Source organism: Erithacus rubecula (assembly GCF_903797595.1).
Source record: "Erithacus rubecula genome assembly, chromosome: 6".
NCBI classification, from domain to species: Eukaryota; Metazoa; Chordata; class Aves; order Passeriformes; family Muscicapidae; genus Erithacus; species Erithacus rubecula.
Genome location: NC_136688.1, coordinates 30465138 through 30488525, shown reverse-complemented (window position 1 = coordinate 30488525; position 23388 = coordinate 30465138). Strand labels below are relative to the sequence as shown.

At 36.2% G+C, this 23388-nt stretch overlaps 1 protein-coding gene across 3 annotated transcripts in view; it reads right to left on the bottom strand.

Moving 5' to 3' along the window:
- The window catches only part of FMN1 (formin 1), a 170747-nt gene that overhangs the window by 127681 nt on the left and 19678 nt on the right, over nucleotides 1–23388 (bottom strand). For 2 of the 3 annotated variants that reach the window (XM_079308080.1, XM_079308081.1), the window contains exon 4: nucleotides 3212–3387. In XM_079308080.1, coding sequence (XP_079164206.1) covers nucleotides 3212–3387 — 176 coding nt within the window. The remainder of the gene's footprint in view (nucleotides 1–3211; nucleotides 3388–23388) is intronic. The other variant, XM_079308082.1, reaches the window with a different exon arrangement.

The window sequence follows — 23388 nt, the reverse complement described above, 5'->3', positions numbered from 1 at the left end:
AAGCAAAAAGCTTTGTAAAATAAAATTGACATTAATTTACCATAATTTTTGAAGTAATGACTAACTATTAATTGCAATTTTAGCTGCATTTTCACATCTCACTTATGTGCTTTTTTTATCTGAGATGAAATGCTGTCTGAAAAATAGGGTGGAGTTTCATTTTTATTTTGTTTCATTACCTTCCATATCTCTGTATCTTCTCCCTCCCTAAAGTTTAAAATCTAATGCAGGATCTTTTTTCAGGCTTCTAGTGTAGATTGGGCATTTAAAAGTACTGTCACCATAGAATTCATTCTCTCTCTCTCTGATCTGCATTATATACCATCTTCCAGCTCACAGAAACATAGAAACAACTTTTCAATAACACAATGGATGAGCAGGAGAAGAGGGCCAATGGGGATATTAGGTGGCTAAAGGTGCCCAGGTTGGGCAGAGGCTGAGGGATGAATGGATTGAGAGCAGCCCTGATGAGAAGTACCTGGGGGTGCTGCTGGCTGGGAGGCTGGACATGACCCAGCCATGGGCACTGCCAGCCCAGAGAGCCAAGAGTGTCCTGGGCTGCATCCAGAGCAGCGTGGGCAGCAGGGCAGGGAGGGGATTCTGCCCCTCTGCTCTGCTCTGAGACCCACCTGCAGGGCTGCATCAGCTCTGGGGTGCCAGCACAGGAACAACAGGGACCTGCTGGAGGGAGCCCAGGGGAGGACCTTGAAAATGACCAAAGGGCTGGAGCACCTCTGCTATGAAGACAGGCTGAGAGAGTTGGGGTTGTTCAGCCTGGAGAAGAGAATGGTCTGAGGAGACCTTACATCACCTTTCAGTACCTGAAGGGAGCTACAAGAAAGCTGGAGAGAGACTTTTACAAGGGCCTGTATTGTTAGGACAAGGGATAATGGCTTAAAACAGAAAGAGAGTAGGCTTAGATTAGATATTAGAAAGAAATTCTTTGTTTGTGATGGTGGTGAACAGGCTGAACTGGAACAGGCTGCTCAGAGATTTGGATGCCCCATCCTGGAAGTGTTCAAGGTCAAGCTGGATGGAGCTCTGTGCAACCTGCTCTGGTGATAGGTGTCCCTGCCCATGGCAGGAGATTTGTAATTAGATGATTTATAATGTCAATTCCAACCCAAACAATTCTATGATTCTGTAATTCCATAAGCAAACACTAGCGTATCTCTATATGCACATACACAATTACACTGTACATTAATGCTAGGGTGCTCCTAATCCAGAGCAAGCAGAGCTTTTCAATAAATAGCTTTTTTATATTATTATTATGAATATAAGCATTTTAAAACAATAGTGCCAACCTTTTGATCAGTCAGGCTAAAGTTTTTCTTCTAAAAGCAGAAAAGGGCCATAGATAACATGACTGGGTGTAGTGCAACTGTGAATAAATAAATTGGTCCATTTTAGATGCTATTTCCTGGGAACATGACCTTAGCTTCAGAATTTCTCTCCAGACACTGGCTCCTTTTTTACCACAATTGTCTTGCTGTCCAGTCTGATGGCTACATAGGGAAGACAATATCTGGGTGTGACATCCCACCCTGAAGAGGAAGGGAACACCCAAGGGTTGTTGTCACAGAGCTACTCGTGTAGTCTGGTTTTGGCCACTATCTTTCTTATAGGCTACTTCTAGCAGGGCTTCAGTCCAAACAGATTCTGATGGCAGCAACTGCTGCAGCAGCTTTCTCACTGCTGTTCTTTTGGCAACTCCTCCTTCAATCCCACTCATCTTGAAGAAGAAAAATAATCTTGGAGATACAAGGGCTCTGTAATTCAACCCAGAATTCTAAATTCTAAAAATTCCTAAATTCTAATTCATGTTCCAGAATTCTGTCCTAAAGAGAGTCACAGAGTGTGAGCTGCAGAATAAAGTGTCTTGGTGGGTCCTTAGTAGTCCATCAGTCCATGTTGAGCACCTTTTTTTAAATACAAATTAAGACTTTTTTTCTGAGTATTTAAAAAATAATATAATAAATACTCTTCCTATTTAACTACAAGAAACTGAAAATATTCCATTTTTTTCCTAATGCAATTAATTAGATTTTTAGACATAAAATATTTTAACATGTTGAAACAAACTGTTTACTAATCTCAAACATCTCTTACTTTACTCAAAATGTTGTTCTTAAATGGCCTTTATTTGTAACTCCTCCTGCTCTATACAAGGACTTTTAAATGCAGAAAAAGAATCCTCAAGGACTATATATTTCCTGTTGTAGCATATAGTTCTAGCAGTGATAACAGCTTTGTCACACTTCCTCTCAGTTCAATTATTTGTTTTCATCTCAGCAATTACAATGATAAACCTGTACCTTCACACTGGTACAATATTATTCTAAAGAATTATTTTAAGAAAAGGAAGTTAGGACAAGAAATTTTATAACAAGCTCAAGAGAATACCAACGTGGGTTGTAAACATTAAAAAGCATTTTAAATTTACTTCTAAGTCAATTCTTCTATTTCCACCAATAGATGTCACTGTTACACAAATTTGTCTTGTGTTTCTTGGCAAACTGTATTACGAAATTTAGTCTTCAAAGCAATTTCTTTCAACCATTCAATCCTTCCCATGTTTCTTTCCTCTTCTTCTACATTCTGTTCCCTTTCCTTCCAATTTGGAAACTACTGCCAAAACGTGTCTCTGTAGGCTGCTTTCAGCTCACCCTGGGAGCATGTAAGTATTTCCAGCCACATTAAGCTGACATTATGATGAACTCAGGTTGCCCTCTGAAGCTTCATTGTTTCACACCCCAGGGAGTTTAGAAACTTTTCTTGTCAAAATCATGGCTGACTCCAGTGCCAGATCAGCTTCTCCAGAACTCAGAGAAGCAGCAGCGTGGCTCCCAGTGCTCGGTCTGCACACAGGCTCGTGGTCACACACACGTGCACATACACACAGCTTGCTCCTGCCGTGCATTTCCAGGAAGAAATTAAACTAAAACACCCATCAGGATTTTAGAAATAGCACATCATGTATCTTCATCTAATTTCAAAAATTTTCCATATGTATTGCTCTCAGCTGCACAAAGACATATGGGCTCAGAGACCATCTGGAAAACTGTATCCCATCCAAAACTTTGCAGTTTGTCAGATATTTTGGAACATGCTTTTAGAACTGACCCAAAATAAATGCATACCAAAAATGTAATTGTATATAATAAATGCTTGTTGAAATCCAATATAGCATGAATAAAGTTCTACTCACATTCAGTTCCAGGCTCAGATGCAACACACTTCTGTTGATCTTCTCTTTCTCATTTGAATGAGGAAATGAGTTTGAGTGCCCCAGTTTGCAATCCAGAACCCACGTGTCTTCATCTCTGTTTGCCACATCCCAACTAGTCAGCTGTTCAGTGAAATCATCCTTTAAAGCAGACTCTGCTGGGAGTTCCAAATGAAATGAAATTAAATGAAATTCAACAATTCTATGCATCTGCACATAGTCCCTGCATACAGAAAATTCTGTATCTTTTTGAAACTTTGGTACATGCTACCAACATGTGCACTTTCAGTTCTCCTGTTTGTTTAAAGCATAACAGAATGGTATAAAGAGGGCACCAAGTTTATTTTCACTCTGAAAAAATCTTTTAGTCTTTACATTTTGTGAGTCAGATCTAGCATAAAAAAAATGGACTGCTTGTCTTTCCCCCATATACATAGACTGTCTGTAAGAAGCTTGAGTTTTCACCTCTTCAAGGCACTCTTACTGGTCATCCTAAATGTGCTCATTACACACACATATTTAAGAGGTGGGTGTGAAGTATAAAAATTACTCTAAACTGATTTGATGAACTTTTTTACATTGGCTAAACACAGCCTTAGTGTGGACTGTGCCAATCCACCTTAGTCCATTACACCCAGTGCATAAAGAGCAGAGTCTTTCAATCAGAAATGATACTGAAGATTTTACCTTTCTCCAGTAATCTTAAAACATAACATCAGCCTGCTTTTGGAATGCTTTAGGTACAAAGAGCCATGGATTTAATGGAAGAGATAAGAACAAAACCTGTCAGCAACAGGTGCATTCCTGTATGCCATGCATTGCAACCACTCAGCACTCTCCCTCCTGCTCACAGCATTGCTGGCTTATTAGATCCCCCAAAAATGTTTCTGCATGATAGCCTCCACTTTAGCAGTGAGAAAACCAGTTAACTCCACGAAGTTAGTGTGTTCTCTGAAATAATATATGCAGCACCTCTTCTTATATTCTATATGATACATACATATGTCCTCTTTTATATATACTCTTTCATATACACAGACATATCCATCTTGGAACATTTTACTGGAATTACTCCAGATATTAGCACAATTCCTGGCTGCTGCATATCATAGCTTAGCATTATAAAAGCAACTGTGGAGGAGTTTGAGGCCAGATTTGATGGAGTTCTGAGAACCTGGTCTAGGGAAAGATATCCCTGTCCATGACATGGGAGTTGGAACTAGATGTTTATAGTTCTGTTCAATCCAGGCCCTTCTCTGATTGTATTAATGGCACTTACAATTTTGTAATTTTTTGAAGTAGTTTTTTCTTTTTCCCCAACTTTAAAAGACATTTTAAAAAGAGGCACTAGCATCAGAATCTGTAAGAATGTGTGCTTAAATATAGGTTGATTTTCAAACTTTCTGGTAGCTTACACTTCCAAACAATTCAAGTGCCACTACTAAGCATAGTAAAGTATAATACTTGATAAAATGACCAATAATCCAAAGTACAAGTCAGTCACTATTGTGTGAATAAACTAATCTTTCATCTTATTCAGAAGAAATCTGAGTGAGATCCTATCAAAATACAGCGTTTCTGCAAAAGAGTATTACATTTGGAAATTATGCACTGCACAGATTATTAAACTCTATCAAGATATTCCAACAATAGACAGCACATTTAAAGACATTCTCAGATCCAGATGTGCTATCTTTTAGATCAGGGATCTAAAGAAAGAATTGCTTTCTGACTTTCTGAGTCATTGGTCTTCTGTATATTTTTACACGTTTGATAAAATATTTCTTTTGTTGGCCATTATGCCATTATATAAGTTTTGTAGTTTAACCACAGCCAGCAATCAAATACCATGCAGCAACCATGTATTCAAAACATAGCCCTATACCAGCCACTGTGAAGAAAATTAAGTCTGCCCCAGCAAAAACCTACTCTTTAAGTCATTTTGATATTCAGGAAGCTTTAAGTTCAGAAATACCAATATTATGTGTTTAATATTGAATAGAAATCTTCTGTCTATAATAATCTGAATAAAACTTACTGGTTGAATTTTGATCTCATTTTTGTTGCACCATACAATTAGTCCAGTTACCTCTGCCTCCCCCATTTACATGATTATGATGTGGAAAATTCAAAGGAAATTTCAGGTGAGTGGAGAGGAAAAAGTAAAAATCACCATTTTTAAGGTAATTGGACATTATTTGTATCAAGTTAAAAAACCTGTCTTGACAGGTTTTGGTGCTTCTGATTTCCGTCAAGACCAGTGCTACAGTTTTTGTGGGTAACTACTGATTTTTCATCACGAAAATCCTGTCATATAACCTATAAAAAACATATATGCTTTCATTAAAAAATTAAAACAGCACTAAAATGCAAATTTACATAGTGAAACCCAGGAAACACTACCATTTTTAATTCATTGCTCTTTGGCAATGCATTTTATCCTTGTAATTACCAATTCACTTGTTGCCCACCCTGCTCAGCATTGCCTCTAATACTTCAAAGTTTGCAGTCATTTTGGATCAATTATTTTTAGTTGTGTTGTTCAAGGTGTCTGTTCTATGTCAGCTCCTGCTAAAGAGCAAATTCCTTTGCAGCAGTGATTTTTACTCATAAAATGCTTACTCTGATCATTTCCATTGATTCATTAAGTGATGCAGAGCTGTAGCAAGAGGCCACAATCAGAACTCTTTGCAGCAGCTGGTATCTCCCATAATTAATTGTGGCCCAGCTAGGAACAGTAAGCCTGCCAAATGCTGCTTTCTGGACCTCTAGAAAAACGAATACCTCCCTCAGCTGCAGATATTCAGTTTTTGTCCAAATTTAATTTTATGCACCATTATATTAATTTATGATATTTTTTGCTGTTGGCAGACTCCTCCCGAGTCTGCTACCAAGCCTCTATTCTCCCCTCTCTATGTAATTATTACTTAATGTTCTATTCTCTATGCATTTATCCTGGTAGCTGATGATTGCATTCCTCCTTGAACCAGTTCTCACCTGCACTCACCATTAGCATACAACCACTTCTATGGTCAGGGATCCATCCAACCCAGCAGACAGTGGAATATGAAATAAGAACTTTAAACGCCTCTCCAAGTATTCTATTTCAAGGAAATTCTTAAATGTTTGGCCATATTTTTCCCTAAAGTTCACCATTCTGTCTGTCAGCTCTGACAGATGGATTTTACCACTACTTACACTTATCCAGGAAACATTTTTTTTAAAAAACTGGCAACCTAATCTGATTGTGCATTTAAAAAAAGGTCATATATATTTTATGCATGCATATGCAAACACATGTATATATCATTGAATCATAGGCTAAATTTAGGAAGTTTAAAAATGCATATGTTTATCCTTTAGCCAACTTAAATTAATCTACATAATTTTTTTCCTGCTGAAAAAAAAAAAAAAGGGGGTCTCAAGAAAGTTCAATTGCTATTCAAACCTTCCAGGTTTTACAGTTTATGCCACTTAGGAGTGGTGTGCCTCCTGTGTGCACTGTATGTACAAAGAAGACTGCCCAAATACAGATCTGCTGCCATCTATTGTCCCAAGGGAATGGAAGACAGAGCAATGTAAATCAGGGAAGACTGAATACTTAATGTGTATTTGGCAATTTTTACAGTGCAGACTTTGTGAGTGTAATGAAACAACTTTTTTGTGTTGTCACAGGTAAAACAGATGAGCACTCAAATCTCAGATTTACAGACAGGGTCACATCATCAGACTGTGACAATAAATAGTACATTCAGGATTTCCTAAACCCTCAAGTCCTATGCTGAAAGTACATAATTATATGGTAATTGCATCTAACCTTTTGTACAAACTGCCATTCTTGTCATACAGTCTTTTAAACAGAAATTCTTAAACTAGCAAACAAGCTAGATACCATGTGATAAATTTCTTTTAAGTCACCATTGTGGAATACACAATTCTATGGAACAGTTTCTATGGGCAGTCTGTCTCTATAGAAAACCTGTTTTTGCTTTCTCAGCTCTCTGGGGAAAAAAAAAAACTTAGGGAGAAAAGAATCAGCTTCTTAAGGTTGGTTTTTTGTCCCTTTTTAAAATTTTTCTTTGTTTGTTTGTTTTTGTTGTTGTTGTTTTATTGTTTTGGCTTTGGTTGTTGTTTTTTTTTTTTTTTTTGCTAGTTCAAGTGATTAGGATGTCATGATATCCATTTCCTTCAGTACATGGTTTGCTTAACCACAACTCATTTAACTCTGAGGACAATGTTTACACTGATTGCTTTTAGCTACGTTTCCTGACCACTATATGTTAATATTTCCATCACTCCCCATTCCTTCTAGATTGCTTTACTATGTCACATAGGATAAAAATATAATGCTTATTCTTTTTGAATGATGATTCCTATATAATGTGATTCTGTTGCCTAGTTGATTGAATGTTATAAGTGCTCATATGCATGAATGAAAAACACCTTGTGGTAACTAGATACTTGTATTCACTGCTTGCCTCTTGGAAGAAATGCAAAATCTTTGAACACCATTTGGGAATGAGTCTCAGAATGCCAAATTCTGTGGACTTTTAAAGTTTTGGGGGTCTTAAATTTTAGGGGAAAAAATGCTAACGAACAAAATAAATAACTAAGTAGATTTTTCAGCAAGTGAGCCACAAAAGTCTAACTTAGAAGTTGCCTATTTAAAGGCACCATTTTGACAGTAGAAATGAACACTCTAAACATCAGAACTACATTTAGAGGATTTACAGTATTACTGACTTAAGAGAAGGTTATTACTGTAGGGATTTAGCTCTTGCAAGATCTTAAGTCAGTAAATTGCAGCATGTTACAGGGTCTTTGGTACACTTCCTTGTTCAAATAGATGAGGCTTGAACCATTGTGATTGAAGGCATTGGTGGAACATGGAGATAAACTGAGTCAATGTATTTTTTAAGTTATGGAAATCCAAAATACGCATATCCTACCAAATGTTTTTTGTTGTTTTGCAGTGAGAACCTCAAATTTCATGATCCATCCCTCTGGTCTGACCTTTTCCTTTCTAAGCAGTAAAAGCTTTCTGATTTTTCCTCTTTAAAATGTCTCTCTTATTTTTCTTATTACAGACCCCAGTGTATTTAATCTCAAACTGAAACAGCACTGGATGTAGCCTCATCAGTTTCAGATTCTGTGGTTAGATGATATTGCACAGTTCCATTCACATGCCATCTGTGGTATCTCATATCTGTTAGTATATGAAGACATTAATTCTGTATAAACATATCAGTTATGCACTCAGTGTTCCTGTGTATGTAGCTAGAACAGAGGACAATAGGATTAGATTTGCTGGAGTTGAAATCTACTATGAAGTTGAAGAAATATGAATAAGTAGAGAGAAAGATAAGAGAAGTAGGAAGGGGATTTTAAAACCTAGAGGGAGCCCTTCTCTCTCCCTTTTAATTTTACAGATTTCCTTAATGGGAAAGAAGCAAATAGAAGAAACCTGTTTGCTCTGGTAGAGACCCAAGAGAAGACTGAAATCTCAGCATCAATACCATTCTTTCTGGTTTATTGGACAGAATGTAAGAACTACATAGTTGTCTGTGCAAAAAAGTGAACATAGTGCACTAAGTAGATGAATAAATCCTTTTTACATGAGGAAAACTAATAGTGCAAGGCTAGAGAAATTGGAAAATAATACTAAATTATGTCTTTGGGAAGGAAGACATATGTAATTTTCACCCTAATTTATATAATTTTATTTAATCTGTATTGTAGCATGGGCATTTCATAGTGTAAGCAGTTTAGCAAAATCCTTGCTGAAGATTGCCTGTTTCCACAGTACATTTAGTAATTCTTTTTGCATGATGACAAATTGTGGATGTTAAAAAGCAATTGTTAAGCCTGATACTTGCTATCCTGCTCTAACAAAGAATCCTGAATGGCACAGTCCTTAAATCAAATCTCTCAAAGTGGTGAGTGAGTGTGGGAACAAAGCCCTGGAGCAGCAACACCCTGCAGTGCCAGTTCAGGTCCTTGTAATGCTGAGAAAGCTAGAAGCTCCTAAAGTGCCAATATCCAAAACAATCAACCATTTATTGACTTTTTTTCTGTGTCCTCTTTATCCTTGCAAATAGTAAATACAACTTAGTACAGCTAATAATGGAGAAAAAGTGTGTAAGTGGCTTTAAATCCATACAATTACTAAGAGAAAAATCTATTGCCAAGTAAAATTAAGACTTCCCTCTCTTGCTAACAAATAAAAATCAGCATTTTATTCTGAAGTGTGAAATTGAAGAAGGATATCTTCCTGCAGGAGGTGAGAAACTGTACATAACTTGACATGAACATCTATCATTGAATAAAAATACCAGCAAAAACGGGTGAAAATTAATCTCTCTGGCCTAGAAAGTTTGACTGAGAAACCACTAAATTTAGTGATATGAAGGAAATCCAAAACATTTATTTTCTTGCAAAAAAAAAAAGCTTATGCAACTTTTCAAACCAAATATATCAGCTGAAAAAGTATGTGATACAACTCAATGATCTTCAAAAATACTTCAGAATCATTATAAACCTAATAAAATTAGCAACATCTATCAAATCCTATAAATTCCTTATATAAATTTAAATGGTTTGTATCAAAGTAACTTTTCATTGATATAACCTCGACACTGAATTATTTATATTTTTTTATTAAAGGTTTAGATTTACAGCAATTTATATATTTTATACTACTTTTTTTCCTTCCCCTCACTCTATTCCTTCTAGACAAACATCTCCAGTTCATAACAGAGCAAACCCTAACAGAAAAAATAAGTAATTAGTGTAAAAGAGCTAGTACAATTTCGATTAGGGGCGTGGGGGAACCCAACAAAAAAAAACCAAAACAAAAAGGCAAGATCATCAGCAGAAAGATGACAGAAGCACATTCAATATTCAATGCTGTATCACCCAACCTGTGCTTGAGAAACGCGAGGAACAGGAACTCTAGTAACAAGTACAGAATGTATTTTCTGATTTAGGATACAGACCTGAAAGGTGCTGAGCCAGTCTGGCCCCATACAAGCCTACTGTTTTAGCACATACTCAAATTTAATGAGTTTGGTTGCACTGAGCAAATAACAAGCAAGTCCTGCCTTGTCACTCTCCAGCCCACTCTTGCCTTCAGATGCAAGCAAGATGCTCTCCAAGTGTTCACAATTGGCACAACAAAAAAGAGCCAAAAATTCTAAAAACCCCAAGAGGATATAACACAGGAAGCAATTGGCACCTCAGTGCAAATTCTTAATCTTTTACTATTCCCAAAGAAACTTCACATGTCCACAGTCAAATGCCACAATCAATGTTCAGGCCAAGGTTCTGAGCTGCAATGCCAGGAGCTTTTAGTGAAAGGCTCATTTTTAATGCCAAAGAACTCCAGTGCTCACAGTAAGTTCCAGATGGGGGTAATATCCAAAGTAATCTAGTTAAATATTCAATCAGCATGTATCAATTATACAACATTTCCCAAGTGAGCCTTTTATGGACATACAAAAAATAAATACAACAGAAAACTTTAAAATACCTGGCAATTCACATATGTTTTTCTTAGTAAGCATATGCTAAGTGTCTTGTGGGGCCATAAAATAGATAATGATAATTTTCCAAAATCTGTTTACAGCTGTTTACAACTTTATTACCTGAAGTAATTTCTATAATCAGGGCACATACCATATAAGATTACACTCAAAGTAACTACCAAAAATGGAAGCATTCCTAATCCTGTAATTGCTGTTATGGGGAGTGTTTCACTGTGACTTTTTACAACTAGTTCTCTCATCTGTGATATTAGACAGTTAGCTAAAAGAAGGTGGAGGTGGAGACTGATGTTTAAATTTTTTATTCTTTATTTTGTTTAGCAAGATTTGACCTTGCAAGCAACAGTTTTTGAGAAGATTATAAATCTGTAGCTAGGGCAATAAAGAAAAAATAAGTACTATATAGAAAAACATTACTTTTCTCATGTGATTTTTCTATAATATTTCTCCTTATACACTGGTTCTCACTCTTAACCATGAGAAAGGCAAAGCCACCACTGAAAAGATTTGGTTTGGGCATTAGGTACCTAAAAAATAAATGACAGTAGGATTGATTTTAAATAATCTACATGTTTTGTCTTACACTTTAAAATGCTGAAAGTTGCCTAAAACAACCTTTAACATCATTGCATCTGTTTGTAGGGGTCACTTAGGTCAGCCACCTCTACATTTTATAAATGTCATTATATAAATATTTCAGTGCAAATATTAAGATTTGATATAATGAAGTGTGGATAGAAATATGCAAAAGTGCCAGAAGCAACAATTTAAGAACAGCCTGTATAGATAACCAGGGACATTATTGACAGCAGAAAAATTAATTAACACTGAGCATGTTATTTATAACTAGACATGATTCATCAGTGCCAGGCAGCACTGTGATAATAGGAGAATGCACATGGTCTGCACAGCCTGTGCTCTTCCTTCTCCTCCTCTTGGAATAGCATTGCATTGCATGTGACAGTCTTCTGCCTTTTATCCAACAGGAAGACACACAACAGCCCAAAATATACTGAAAATCAGGAAACCAGGAAAATGGGCAGCAACCTTGCTTAAGATAAATGAAAAACAAATACTCAAGACTTTGCAACAAAATGATCACTTGTTTTATGACTATTAATGCTTTAATTTACATTTATGCTTTTCCTGGCATCTTGATTTTTTACTAAGTGATGTAGTCAGGATTTGACAGCTAATGTCTCCTTTTCTAACCTCATTCCCAATGCTCTTTCCCTCATTCCAGACTACCTTAACATGCATTATCTTGAGTGAGAATGGTAACATTCTGTGAATGTGTGGAATCAACCTGGACTATACTGAAGCCTTTGGCATTGTATCCCACAGCATTCCACTGTGAAAACTGGCAGCCTATGCCTTGGATGGGTGCACTCATCACTGGTTAAGTACCAGGCTGTATGAATGTGCCCAGAGAGGTCATGAAGGAAGTCACATCCAGCTGGTGGCCATTGATGAATGGTATTCTCCAGGGATCAGTATTGGGGCCAGTCCTGTTAAATACATTTATCAACAACCTGGATGAGGGGATCCAGTGCACTCTCAGAGAGATTACAGGCCATACCAAGTTGGGCAGGAATGTTGTTCAGCTGAAGGGTAACAGGGCTCTGCAGAGGGATCTGGACAGGCTGGATCATTGGGCTGAGGTTTAACCAGGTACTGCACTTGGTCACAACAACCGCAGACAGCTCTACAGAGTGGGGGAAGAGTGGCTGGAATGCTGCCCAGCAGAAAAGGATTTTGGCCTACAGCAGCTGAACATGAGCCAGCATGTGCTCAGATGGCTAAGCAGGCCAAAGGCACCCTGGGCTGTCTCAGCAATAGTGTGGCCAGCAGGAGCAAAGCAGTGATTGTTCCTCTGTTCTGCACATACTGACACTGCACCTCGAGTTCTGTGCTCAGTATAGGGACCCTCACTACAAGAAAAACATTGAGCTGCTGGAGCATGTCCAGAGAAGTGCAACAGAGGAAGGGTCTGGAGTACAAGACCTGTCAGGAGTGCCTGAGATAATTGTTTAGCCTGGAAACAAAGGAGGCTTGTTCTCTTCTCCCAAGTATCAAGCAATATGACAAGAGGAAATGACTACAAGCTACACCAGGGAAGATTTACATTGGTTACTAGGGAAAGATTCTTCACTGAAAAGGTTGTTAAGCATTGGAACAGGCTGCCCAAGAAAGTGGTTGAGTCATCATCCCTGGAGGGTTTAAAAAATGTGTAGATGTGGCACTTACAGACATGGTTTAGTGATAGACCTGACAGTGCTGGGTTAATGGTTGGACTCAATGACCTTAGTGGTTTTTTTCAACCTAACCGATTCTTTGATTCTAAATCAGTAAGTAAAAAATTGCATCCAGGACAAGTAAAATGCATTTTTGCAACTGTAGGATAACACAGTTCTGAGTCATTAAGGAATGTCCATCTTCTGCAAAAGCAGCCACATTAATATTTATGTAAAAGAAATAAAGAAGTCTGTCTGACACCTACAATTATTTGATAATTCATGTCCAAAAGATCTACAGCTATGTTATTTCACAGGTGCTGTGGCAACAAATAGCTACTTTTTCTGCTTTACTAAGACAGGAACAGAAAACAGGCAATGAAGACCTTTCTGCCATGGTCAGATTCTGAGTGGCAATATCTCAGCATGATGACAGTAGCAAACAGAAAAAGATTACCTTAATTAACACACTTTGCTAAGTCTGCCATCAGCACACCCCATGTCACTATTGACAGGGTCATGTTGAACCTAAATCAGTCAGCATCACATACATTTTCAAAAGATTCAACTGACTGTTTTCTAATGCAAGTATCTCTGAATGCATTTTAGTGCATCATGAGCTTACAGAAACTCCAAAGCCCTGCTACCTTCTGTTAATGGAATACTGTCATTGTGATGTTTGGTGCACTACCAAGTAATCTTATAGGCACAGACAGACATACACTGACATTTACAGTCTTAGGGAAATCAGATGACTGAGCAAAGGGGATTGATCACCCATCTGGCAAATTTTCTGAGTTTTCACGAATGTCCAAGTCCCACTGCCAAGGAAAAAGATCCTGTAGGATGCAATTTTTGTATATGCTCACAGTGAACTCTCTATTAAATAGGTTTTAATACAGTACAGCACACTGTGACTCACAAATGGGCTTCAATTCATCCAAAACCTCGAGAAAGGAGAATAATCACATTCATGGAGATGTGCTTTTTACAGTTCCAGTCAGCACTTGGATAAGAATTTGAGCAGTGTCACTGACAATGCCTTGTATTCTCCTCACCTCTAAACTTAAATAGCAATATTGAATGGCCTACTTTATCTTTTTGTTTTATTTACTATTATCCACTCTCTTATTTTATTTATGGTGTTCCAAATCTTTACTTGCCTCAGCTAATGACAAGCTCACACTATTTGACAGTGGACAAGAAATCAGTTAAAATGAAAAACAATCCATCAGCTTTTTTTCTTAATTAATTGGAAAAAAAATTTTTAATCCTTTTCCTTGGTAGTTAAGAAATCTTAAGTCAGATTTAGTCCACAACCACTGGACGGTTCTTGCAATTTTCAATGTTGTTGAATATTCCCTACTTTCACAGATTTCACAAGAAGTGAGAGGTGAACAGTACTTCTGAAAATAAATTATGACACCTATATAGATACTGTTACTTGTGAAAACATGGGGGTGTTGAAGTGGTAATAGATTGCTTAAAGTATTTTAAACTTTCTTTGAATAAATTAAAGGTTCAAACTATTCCTCTTTTACATTTATGCTTTTCCTAGCATCTTGATTTTTTTTCTATGTATTGAGATGTACTCTATGTGAATGGCATGTGAGCTCAAGACTAAATTACAGTGACATCCACTAATGACTTCTCTTCAACTGTTAAAAACTGTTGCCAGCTGAAAATTCTGCTTTCAAAGAAGATGGTGCACATTTATCATATTCATTTCACTGTAAACATTTTAGTGCACTTCAGGTGGTATACAGGAAAGAGGGAGAGAAAAATACAGTCCTATCCAATCTCTTCAGCCACTCAGTTTTACAATCTGTATCATACATCTTGTCAGTTATCTTTAGGGTTTTTCTCCCAGGCTAAAGACAATTCTTTGTACTTTAAAACTGTTGTCCTTTCCTGAATATGACCCAGTTTTTTCATACACTTTTTAAGACAGAGACTGAGGACAGCAAGATATTTGAAGTGTGAGAGCACTAGATCTCATAAAGTGGAATAATTTTTTTGGCGGTTACTTCTCTAAAAATTCCCAGTTTTCTCCTTTTGAAAATTATCTAGTTTTCATTTACATGGGACTGTGTCAAAATTCAAAGCTCTCATTGGTGGAATAACCTGCTGCATTTTATATATGAAGTGAAATTGTAGAGGATTTTTGTGCATGGCTTCCTATTTATTTCTTTTAAGTTCACATTTTCGTACTTAGCAAATGCTTTCTTCAGTTCTTCACAGCACTTCTCTCCAAATATCATGATGTGATATTCATTGGCTAGAGCAGCATTCCTGACCCTCAGAGAGGTCAGGTTGGATATTATGATATGCATCCCCAGGCACAGAAACATTGACTTTACAGCTAGGGATGAAGATTGGCTAGGACTTGGTTAACTGCTGGGATAAGGAGGGGAATGAAAGGCCAACATCACAATGGAGGAGGTTTCAGAAGTCATGAGGATAGTGCTACTTTAGATCAGCTACCTCTCAACATCGCTCATTTCCTTTATTTTACAGTGTGATTCGCTATAGGACTGGCTAATTATAGCAATCTTAAAATTGCAGAGCAGAAATGATGAAAAAAAAAAAAAAAGAGCCAGAATTTTTTTACTAGCTACCACCTACATTTCTTTTTAATCCAGTCTGTATTTATTCATATTTTAACAAGTATCTGCCAAAATGACAAGCAACGTTTTCACAGTCTCAACTCTGACACATCTACATGTTAAAACTAGTCAAATTTGGAGACAGCTTTTCATTTTCTTTAAAGTACTTTTTTTGGAAAGACATTTTTTCAGTGTATGGCTGTTTGCATAATGCCTGCAAGATACTACATGCATGTTCAATAACACTTGTGTGTCAAAATAACTGTATAAACAACAAGGAGAAGTCACAAGCATCTCAGCTTTATCAAGGCTTTCTTGAACTCAAAGTGTTCTATTACAAAACAAAAGAAAACACTCTTCATTATGTAACTTAGCCCTTTTTATTGGCCTCAGTTTGGTCTGTCAAAACAAAGCCTTAGATGTCTAAGTACCTAACAAGTGGTCTGCTTAATCCACTAGAACATATTTTTGTCATTCAATTCACTTTTGCAAGTGTTTTATGCAGTTATATTACACTACTGAGGAAAAAAATAAGCTGTATTCTTTTGCAAGTTCAGAGCCTAATTAAAAGGTGGCTCATTAGCCAAATGGATTTTTGTCACATGAAATTTTTCACTGGCTTGCTAATGAACCAGCTATAAATACCAGTCACTACTGCAATCCAACAACCTCAAGGCTGCCAGTATTATTACATTTACTTTAAATATAAAATTACAACTTTGCAAGTGTTGGCCATCTAGCATATAATTTTGTTCTGGAAAAGCATTCCTATTTAAATCAATCATAAGCATATGCTCCCTGTCTTGAGTTAAGCCTGCTTTCAGGGCTGTTCTTGAAAAGGGTGGTTCTCTCTCTCAAGGCACTCTGATAACATACGCCATCCTGAAGCACACCACGACAGGAATGGGACAGCAAAATGCTATTGGTCATATTTCTGATTCATATGAAAATATACTTCCAGTTTTAAACTTCTTTCATCTTTAACATGTAGATGCCAAAGGAACCAAATGAAAAGCATAACTTCTTTTTATTTCTGTGCTCATAGTTGTGCTGTAACAGTAAACCTGTTATGGAAATTCTGCATACTGGCCAAAGACTCTAAGGTTTGTCCTCCTGAACTCTATACCTGTGTCACCAAGAAGTACAATTAGTTTCACTTCATCAATTTCCATGCTAGGATTAAAAAAAAGAAAAGGATGGTGTATCTGTGGACTGACAACCAGAAAATCAGTTTCCAGAAAATCCCAACATAGTCAGTTAAGTTTTATGGTTAAAACTCAAATTAAGTGCCTTACTGCACTGACACAGAGACAATGACTGAATTATATTTAAGTAGAAATGTAATACAGAAATACAGGTAGTTCCCAGGAGAAAGCATACAGAGTTAAATAGAGTTCAATTTTCAGAGCAATGAACAAAGACTACCAAGCACCAAAATGTACGATGAGAGTCTAGACCCAAATTTAAATGCATTTTTAAAAAATAATTCTTTTTTCTGAAGGAATAAATCCATTTTTTAATAGCTTGGCTAGATTAAGTCAACAAAAATTGCTGTAATAAAAAGCTGAAACATAATTTACAATACAATTATTTGAACTCAGTCGCCTAAATGAATGTTAGATGCCAAAATTAATTTACCCCAGTCCACAAAAGTGTGGATCATTCCAGGTCATTTTTGCCAGCTGTGTCTATGTCTCAGGCACCCCTAGGGCACTTAAAACTCTGCTTTTTCCATTCTGCACGGTTTTGCATCCATTCTGAAGATCTTGTGCAAAAAGGAAGTAACATCCAGCATTCCTTCCTTTCATTTGTGAAATTGTCTTACAGGTAATTGCCCAGCATACTGAAGAGGGTGGCAGAGATCATTTTGTGTGAACAAGAAAATATGAGCTTGTTTCAAAAGGTGCAGATAGGAGAGTGCAAGTCAGATGAAGGAGAAAAGTAATGGAAATGAAGGAGACATGATGAAGGGGTTGTGGGAGTGTTTTTAGGATGACTGCTGAGTAAGAAAGCAAAGCAGCATGCTACTATACAGAAGGATGGGTGGAAATATTTCCATGATTGTTCAAAGTCATGACTATTTAAATATTAGTGTCATTAGATGTTGTTTTTAGCAGCCAAAGCTGCTAAAGCAGACCTGAATTCCAAGAAACCTTTCATTTGTTCTGCTGGAACACCCAGCTGTCATCTCCATTTGCACATTTAACATCAATTTCAATGAATTACACATAAGAGAATTCAACCCTCTGATGACAGAGCTGCAACTTACTTTACAAAGTTAATTGAACCTCCTTTTATGCTCTGTCTCACTGACCATGCACATTATTAATGCCTCTAGCCCAGGCTATGTCACAGCCTTGCTTGTAGCCTGGAATCCCCTTTGAGCCTGTAGTCACACCTAACCCACATCAGGAAAGCTTCAGGTCCTTGCTGAGTGCCACAAGACTGGAATGACTGCAGCTCCCTGGTGCAAGAGAAGCTGTGTGACACCAGCCATGCCATGGGGATGTTGACAGATGTGTGAAGTCTGTGCAGACATATCTTAGCAACTGCAGCTCTGCAAGGATTGCTCAGGCTTCCCTTTGAACTGTGTGAATATCCATCCAGTGAGTCCCACAGACCACACTGGAAAAGCAGTGGGTGGCTAGTGTGGACCAGACATGCCATGCAAACACACCCTGTGTGACTCCTCTCATACAAAGCATCTGCATTACTGTAAGTGAAACACAATTAGTGTCAGGAGAAAAAAATAGGACTAGAAAGTAAACTTGTATGGTTAGAAATACCATGGAGGATTAAGGAGAAAAATTCTCACTTATTTAATTTACTTTAAAAAACCCCAGACTTCTGCCTGTTTTTGAAAAAAAAAAATCACTTTGGAGGGATTACAAAAGAAAGTCTTCTCACTGTACTTAGCTATCTCAAAGGTATCTCTATAACAAAAGAGAGATCTCTTGCAAAGTGTCACCCTTGAAATCTGAAATAGCTTTTAACTACACCTTATTTTCTGCTAGCCTTCAAATAAAGCCTTTAAATTCAAAGTTCATACCAGAAACCAGATTCTGAATAGAATGGAAACAAACTTTTTGTTTTGGTTGCAAGGTGAAATAGTTTAAATATTATCCAATCACTTTGATGAAAAGGACTTGACAAATATTCAATGCCTGATGAGATGAGAAATAGGGCTCTTTGGACTAATTAGGTATGGCCTCTTTCACTAATCCACAGACTGCAGGAAAACTATCAACGTGGATTAAGACTGAAAAACTAAGCAACAAAATTAGGATTTTTTTCCCCATGATACAAGAAAAACATTCAAATACAACACTGCCATTCATACTAAACATAAGATGACAAGGTAGAAACCTGAAGGCTAAAAGGTCAGAGATTTTTGAAGAAAGTGAAAACCTGAAGAAGTATGTCCTAACATTTTATTTCCCATCTTTGCATGACAAGTGTTTTTCATTTTTGCCTAGGGATAACTTGCATAAATAAGTATAAAAGTGGAATACAAATTAGTCACAAGAAAAAAAAAGTAAACAATTCCTGGGAATTTATGTAGTGATATTTGCCATATTTATGTGTAATAGTAATACACTGTCAGATATAAAGAATAACCTGTTGTAGCAAACTAGTACAAAAATTATTAGGTCCATCCCATGAAAGAAGCATGAAAGGAAATATAGGTACAAAAGCATGATAAGTAAGTACTTAGATTTTGTACAAGATTTTGCCTATGCAAAAAGATGCATTGCCATCTTCTGTTCTTGTTATATTAGTTGAAGTTTATTATTAACCTGGAAAATAATTTTCAGAGGCAGCTACTTCTGGAAAAAAAAATTGCTTGTTTTAAATTTTATTTCTATGAAAGCTGATATTTTTCAAAAAGAAGAAAAAAATCTGACTGGCATGACTTCGTATAACTATCAAATACATGCTCAAATTTAAACTGTGATGTCTATTGGAACATGTAACTGTATATAAATTATATTGCATCATATTATATATAACTATATTTTAATATTAATTTGTTTTAAAATATATATTCCAAAATTAAGTAGTTTTTATTTTAGTAACTTTTTTCAATATATTTTTCATGCTTGAATACTTTAATTTCTTAAAACAAATTTCACTTTGAAAAATCAGAAATTTCTGAACATATGCTCAAGTTTACAATATATTGATAACAACATTACTGACAAAAATATATACTCTAGAAGAAACTTAGAGAAGATAACCTCTAAATTTTAGTTATTGTGAGACGAAATGGCTCAATGCCAGCTGCTTTACAGGTGATATACATATATGTTTTAAATAAAATTAACACAGAAAAAAACACCTCCAAAAGTTTACTTCCTCCAACAAACTTAACAAAGATTTAGCTTTCACTTCTGCAACAATAAATGTCAACCTCAAGTTTCTGAACAAAATGTTAGCTGAGGGACTACAAAACCACTGACTTCAGTACTGTGTGAAATAAAAGAAGCAATTTTTTGAATAATTGCTCCAAAGATCTGCTGACTGACTAATGCTGACTAATGCTCCTAATTTACCACAATATGCTTAAGAACATTCTGCAGCTTTTAAATGCGCCTGCCTTAGCAGCTGTAGTCTTCAGATTTTCTGGGCATGGAAATGAAGCTATTTGTTCTAAGTACACTGTCAATATGAATCAGATCCCATACACAAATTATGTGTATGAGGTAAGCACGATTAACATCTTAGGTCACAGAGGGCACCTGGTATTTTGCAAATAGTGACAATTAAAACTGCTGGGAGCAGGTTGGGGACTGAGGGTGTGCCCTACAGCTGGCAGGACTATTAGCCTAGATGCTGAAAAATGTGGAGTGCTAGGGGTAAAAGGATGGGAACAACCAGTTTTAGATTTACTACAATCCATGACTCAAAAATAAGTTCATGCACTCATAGAAGTAATAACTTTTTGTTCATCCAACTCTCCTGTACTACAGTTTTGTTAGTTTTACTTATGTTTCTGTCATAGAAACACTGAAGCTTGGAGAACAGTAATCAATTTACTTCATTTTGTACACATAATAAGAACTATTTTCTATTCATATATATTTGGTGGTTTTGTTGATTTAACAGGTTCAGATTTGCAGGGCTAACAATCAATAAACAGTTCTACTCATGAGATAGACAAAAAAATACTGAAATGAGTGAAACTGTTACAGGGTACAAATTCAGAATACCTTTTCCCATAAAGTCAGATTTTTATAGAACACATTTTCCCTCTTAACTTTCCGACATATTCAAGAAAAGTAGGAGCAAACATGGTAATACAGGTTAGCTAAGCCATTCATCAGTTATACTGTTAATCTTGGTAGTTTTGAACTATCCAAGTCAAAAATCATTAAAATGTATACTGATAGCAAAGAAATGTTGATTGCTTAGGACAATTTTAGAGAGGCTCATTGTATTCAAAATGCAAAAATGTCCCATATGCCTCTTCACTGTAAAAGCAAACCTTACAAGAAAAAAACATAGCACTTTTCCATTTTAACACTTCCAAAATATAAATGTGAAAAAAGTCTAGAAAATTACAAAGCATTGAAATCTTTATTATACAGAACATTACAAATGGCAGTATATAGAGACTTTCACTCAGGTGGGGGACACTGAATTATTTATATTTTCTTCTTTCCTCACCTTTTGTTCTGGTAAAAAGATGAATTTCCCAGAGCCTTTAAAATTTCTCATGTAAAACACATCCAACAGTTCTCAACATCTCACCTCTATTTTTTCTGTCCTATTTTTACCTTGCTGATCCCAGCAACAAAACAGACAAGCCTGAAGAGATCTTTGAATATGGTCTAGAAAATCATAAACACCTAATGCAATTGAGAAGTCAACATAATCTAAATGCAAGGGTACTCATAATCTAAACCCAAAGAAAATTACCCTGACACACTTAAATAAATCATTAAATAGGTGCACTATTTTAATGCTATGACTCATAAATAATATTTACTACTTACAGGTATTATTTAAATATATTATTATAGATTTATATCACATCTAAATCATGAAATACTATTCAAAATTATTTACTGATATGGGGCACCACAAACTCATGAATTGCATCTTTATTAATTTTCAGTATTTTAAAGTATATTTTTATGCAAAGTATGCAGAATTTTTCACCATTTTTACAAGTTCAGTTTGGTGCTATGTCAGTTTTTCAGAGACAAAATACCAATGGGTAACTACCAGGGATTTTAAAAATTCCTAAATTATTAAATCATACTTACAGAGATAAATACCTGAATCTGATCTCAGTTTATAAATCATCCTGATCCATCAAGAAAATTTCAGCTGAGCCATTTCTATCAGCTTGTTTTAAGTGGCCAACAGAATACATACAAATTTAAGAAATGGCAACCACCACATTATCCCAGTATTTTACTTCAAGAAATTCTTTTTAGACTGATGAGAAAAGAAGTCCATTTCACAGCAAGTTTCTTAAACTGAGTGCACAAACTGTAAGCCAGAAGGAATGTTTTGGCCTTTTCTCCCCCCATGAAACAGAAAATTGTTAATCTATGACCTGCATAAAACATTAAGCTGTCTCTGGTTTTCCATTCCAATTTAATTCACTTGGTTTCCCTTCAGTGATCGCCTTTGACTGAAGAGTCACATGTTACAAAGAGAGAAGAAAATATAACTGTTGCTTAAGTGTGTCATGCTGGGAAGTCATTCAACTAAAACAGGAGCTATTTGTTCACAGAATCTATCAAGGCCAGTCTCCAGAGGGTCTTTTTAACTCAGAGACCTTGTCTTGAACTTATAGTCCTGCCCACATTCATTTCAAACTTCCATAAGTCCACCTTTCAGTGCAGCATTGCCTTATTTTTTATACTGGTACAAAAAGATTTTAGCTGCATTGGGATGAAGTATTAAGGATCTTTTATCATTACCATGTGTAATGAGATTCTATTAATAGAGAACACAGGATTATGTCCTCGAAGGCAATCACAATATTGTGTACAGTGAGTAACTGCACTGAATATAACAGGAAAACACAGATCCATTAAACTGCTATGTAGTGACTGTAATTTTAGTTGGACATACAGTTAGCAAACCTTGCAAGATTACATATCTAGAAACAAGTACATTTAACAGGAAAAATTTTAGATACAACTTGCAATTGTATCCAGAGAGAGCAAGAGAAATCCTTATCGAAGAGGATATCTATCTTATTGACCTAAGTGACAGTCAGGACAGTGGTGTTACTCACTATGACTCAGAAAGCCAACAGCTGGAAAGATCTTCAGAAATAATTAACTCTGTTTTAGCCACGCTGAGTCTGTAGGTAACAAAATTCCCATAGGATGTTGGAGACACATTGGGCTAAAAGAAATAAGTTTAGAGTAGAAGTTATGGGTATTAGTGACACTGAGATGGTAAATTGAAAATTTACATAATTCCACCTGAACTAAAGAAAATATTAATTTATTGTGAGAGTGACCAAGCACTAACACAGGTTGCATAGACAGGTTGTTCAGTCATCATTCTTGGAGAAATTAAAAAACCTGCAACACAGACCTAGGCAACTTGCTCTAGGTGACCCTGCCTGAGCAGAGGGTTGAACTAGATGATCTCAAGTGGTCCTTTCAGCCTAAATGATTCCGAGATTCTATGATTAATTCTCTCTTCTTTTTTATTTTAATTCTTTTCTTACACCAGTGTCTTAATTCTTAACTCCTTTATAGCATCTTCAAAGAACATTTATTCTGAATGAGACGGGTTTTATGAAGCAA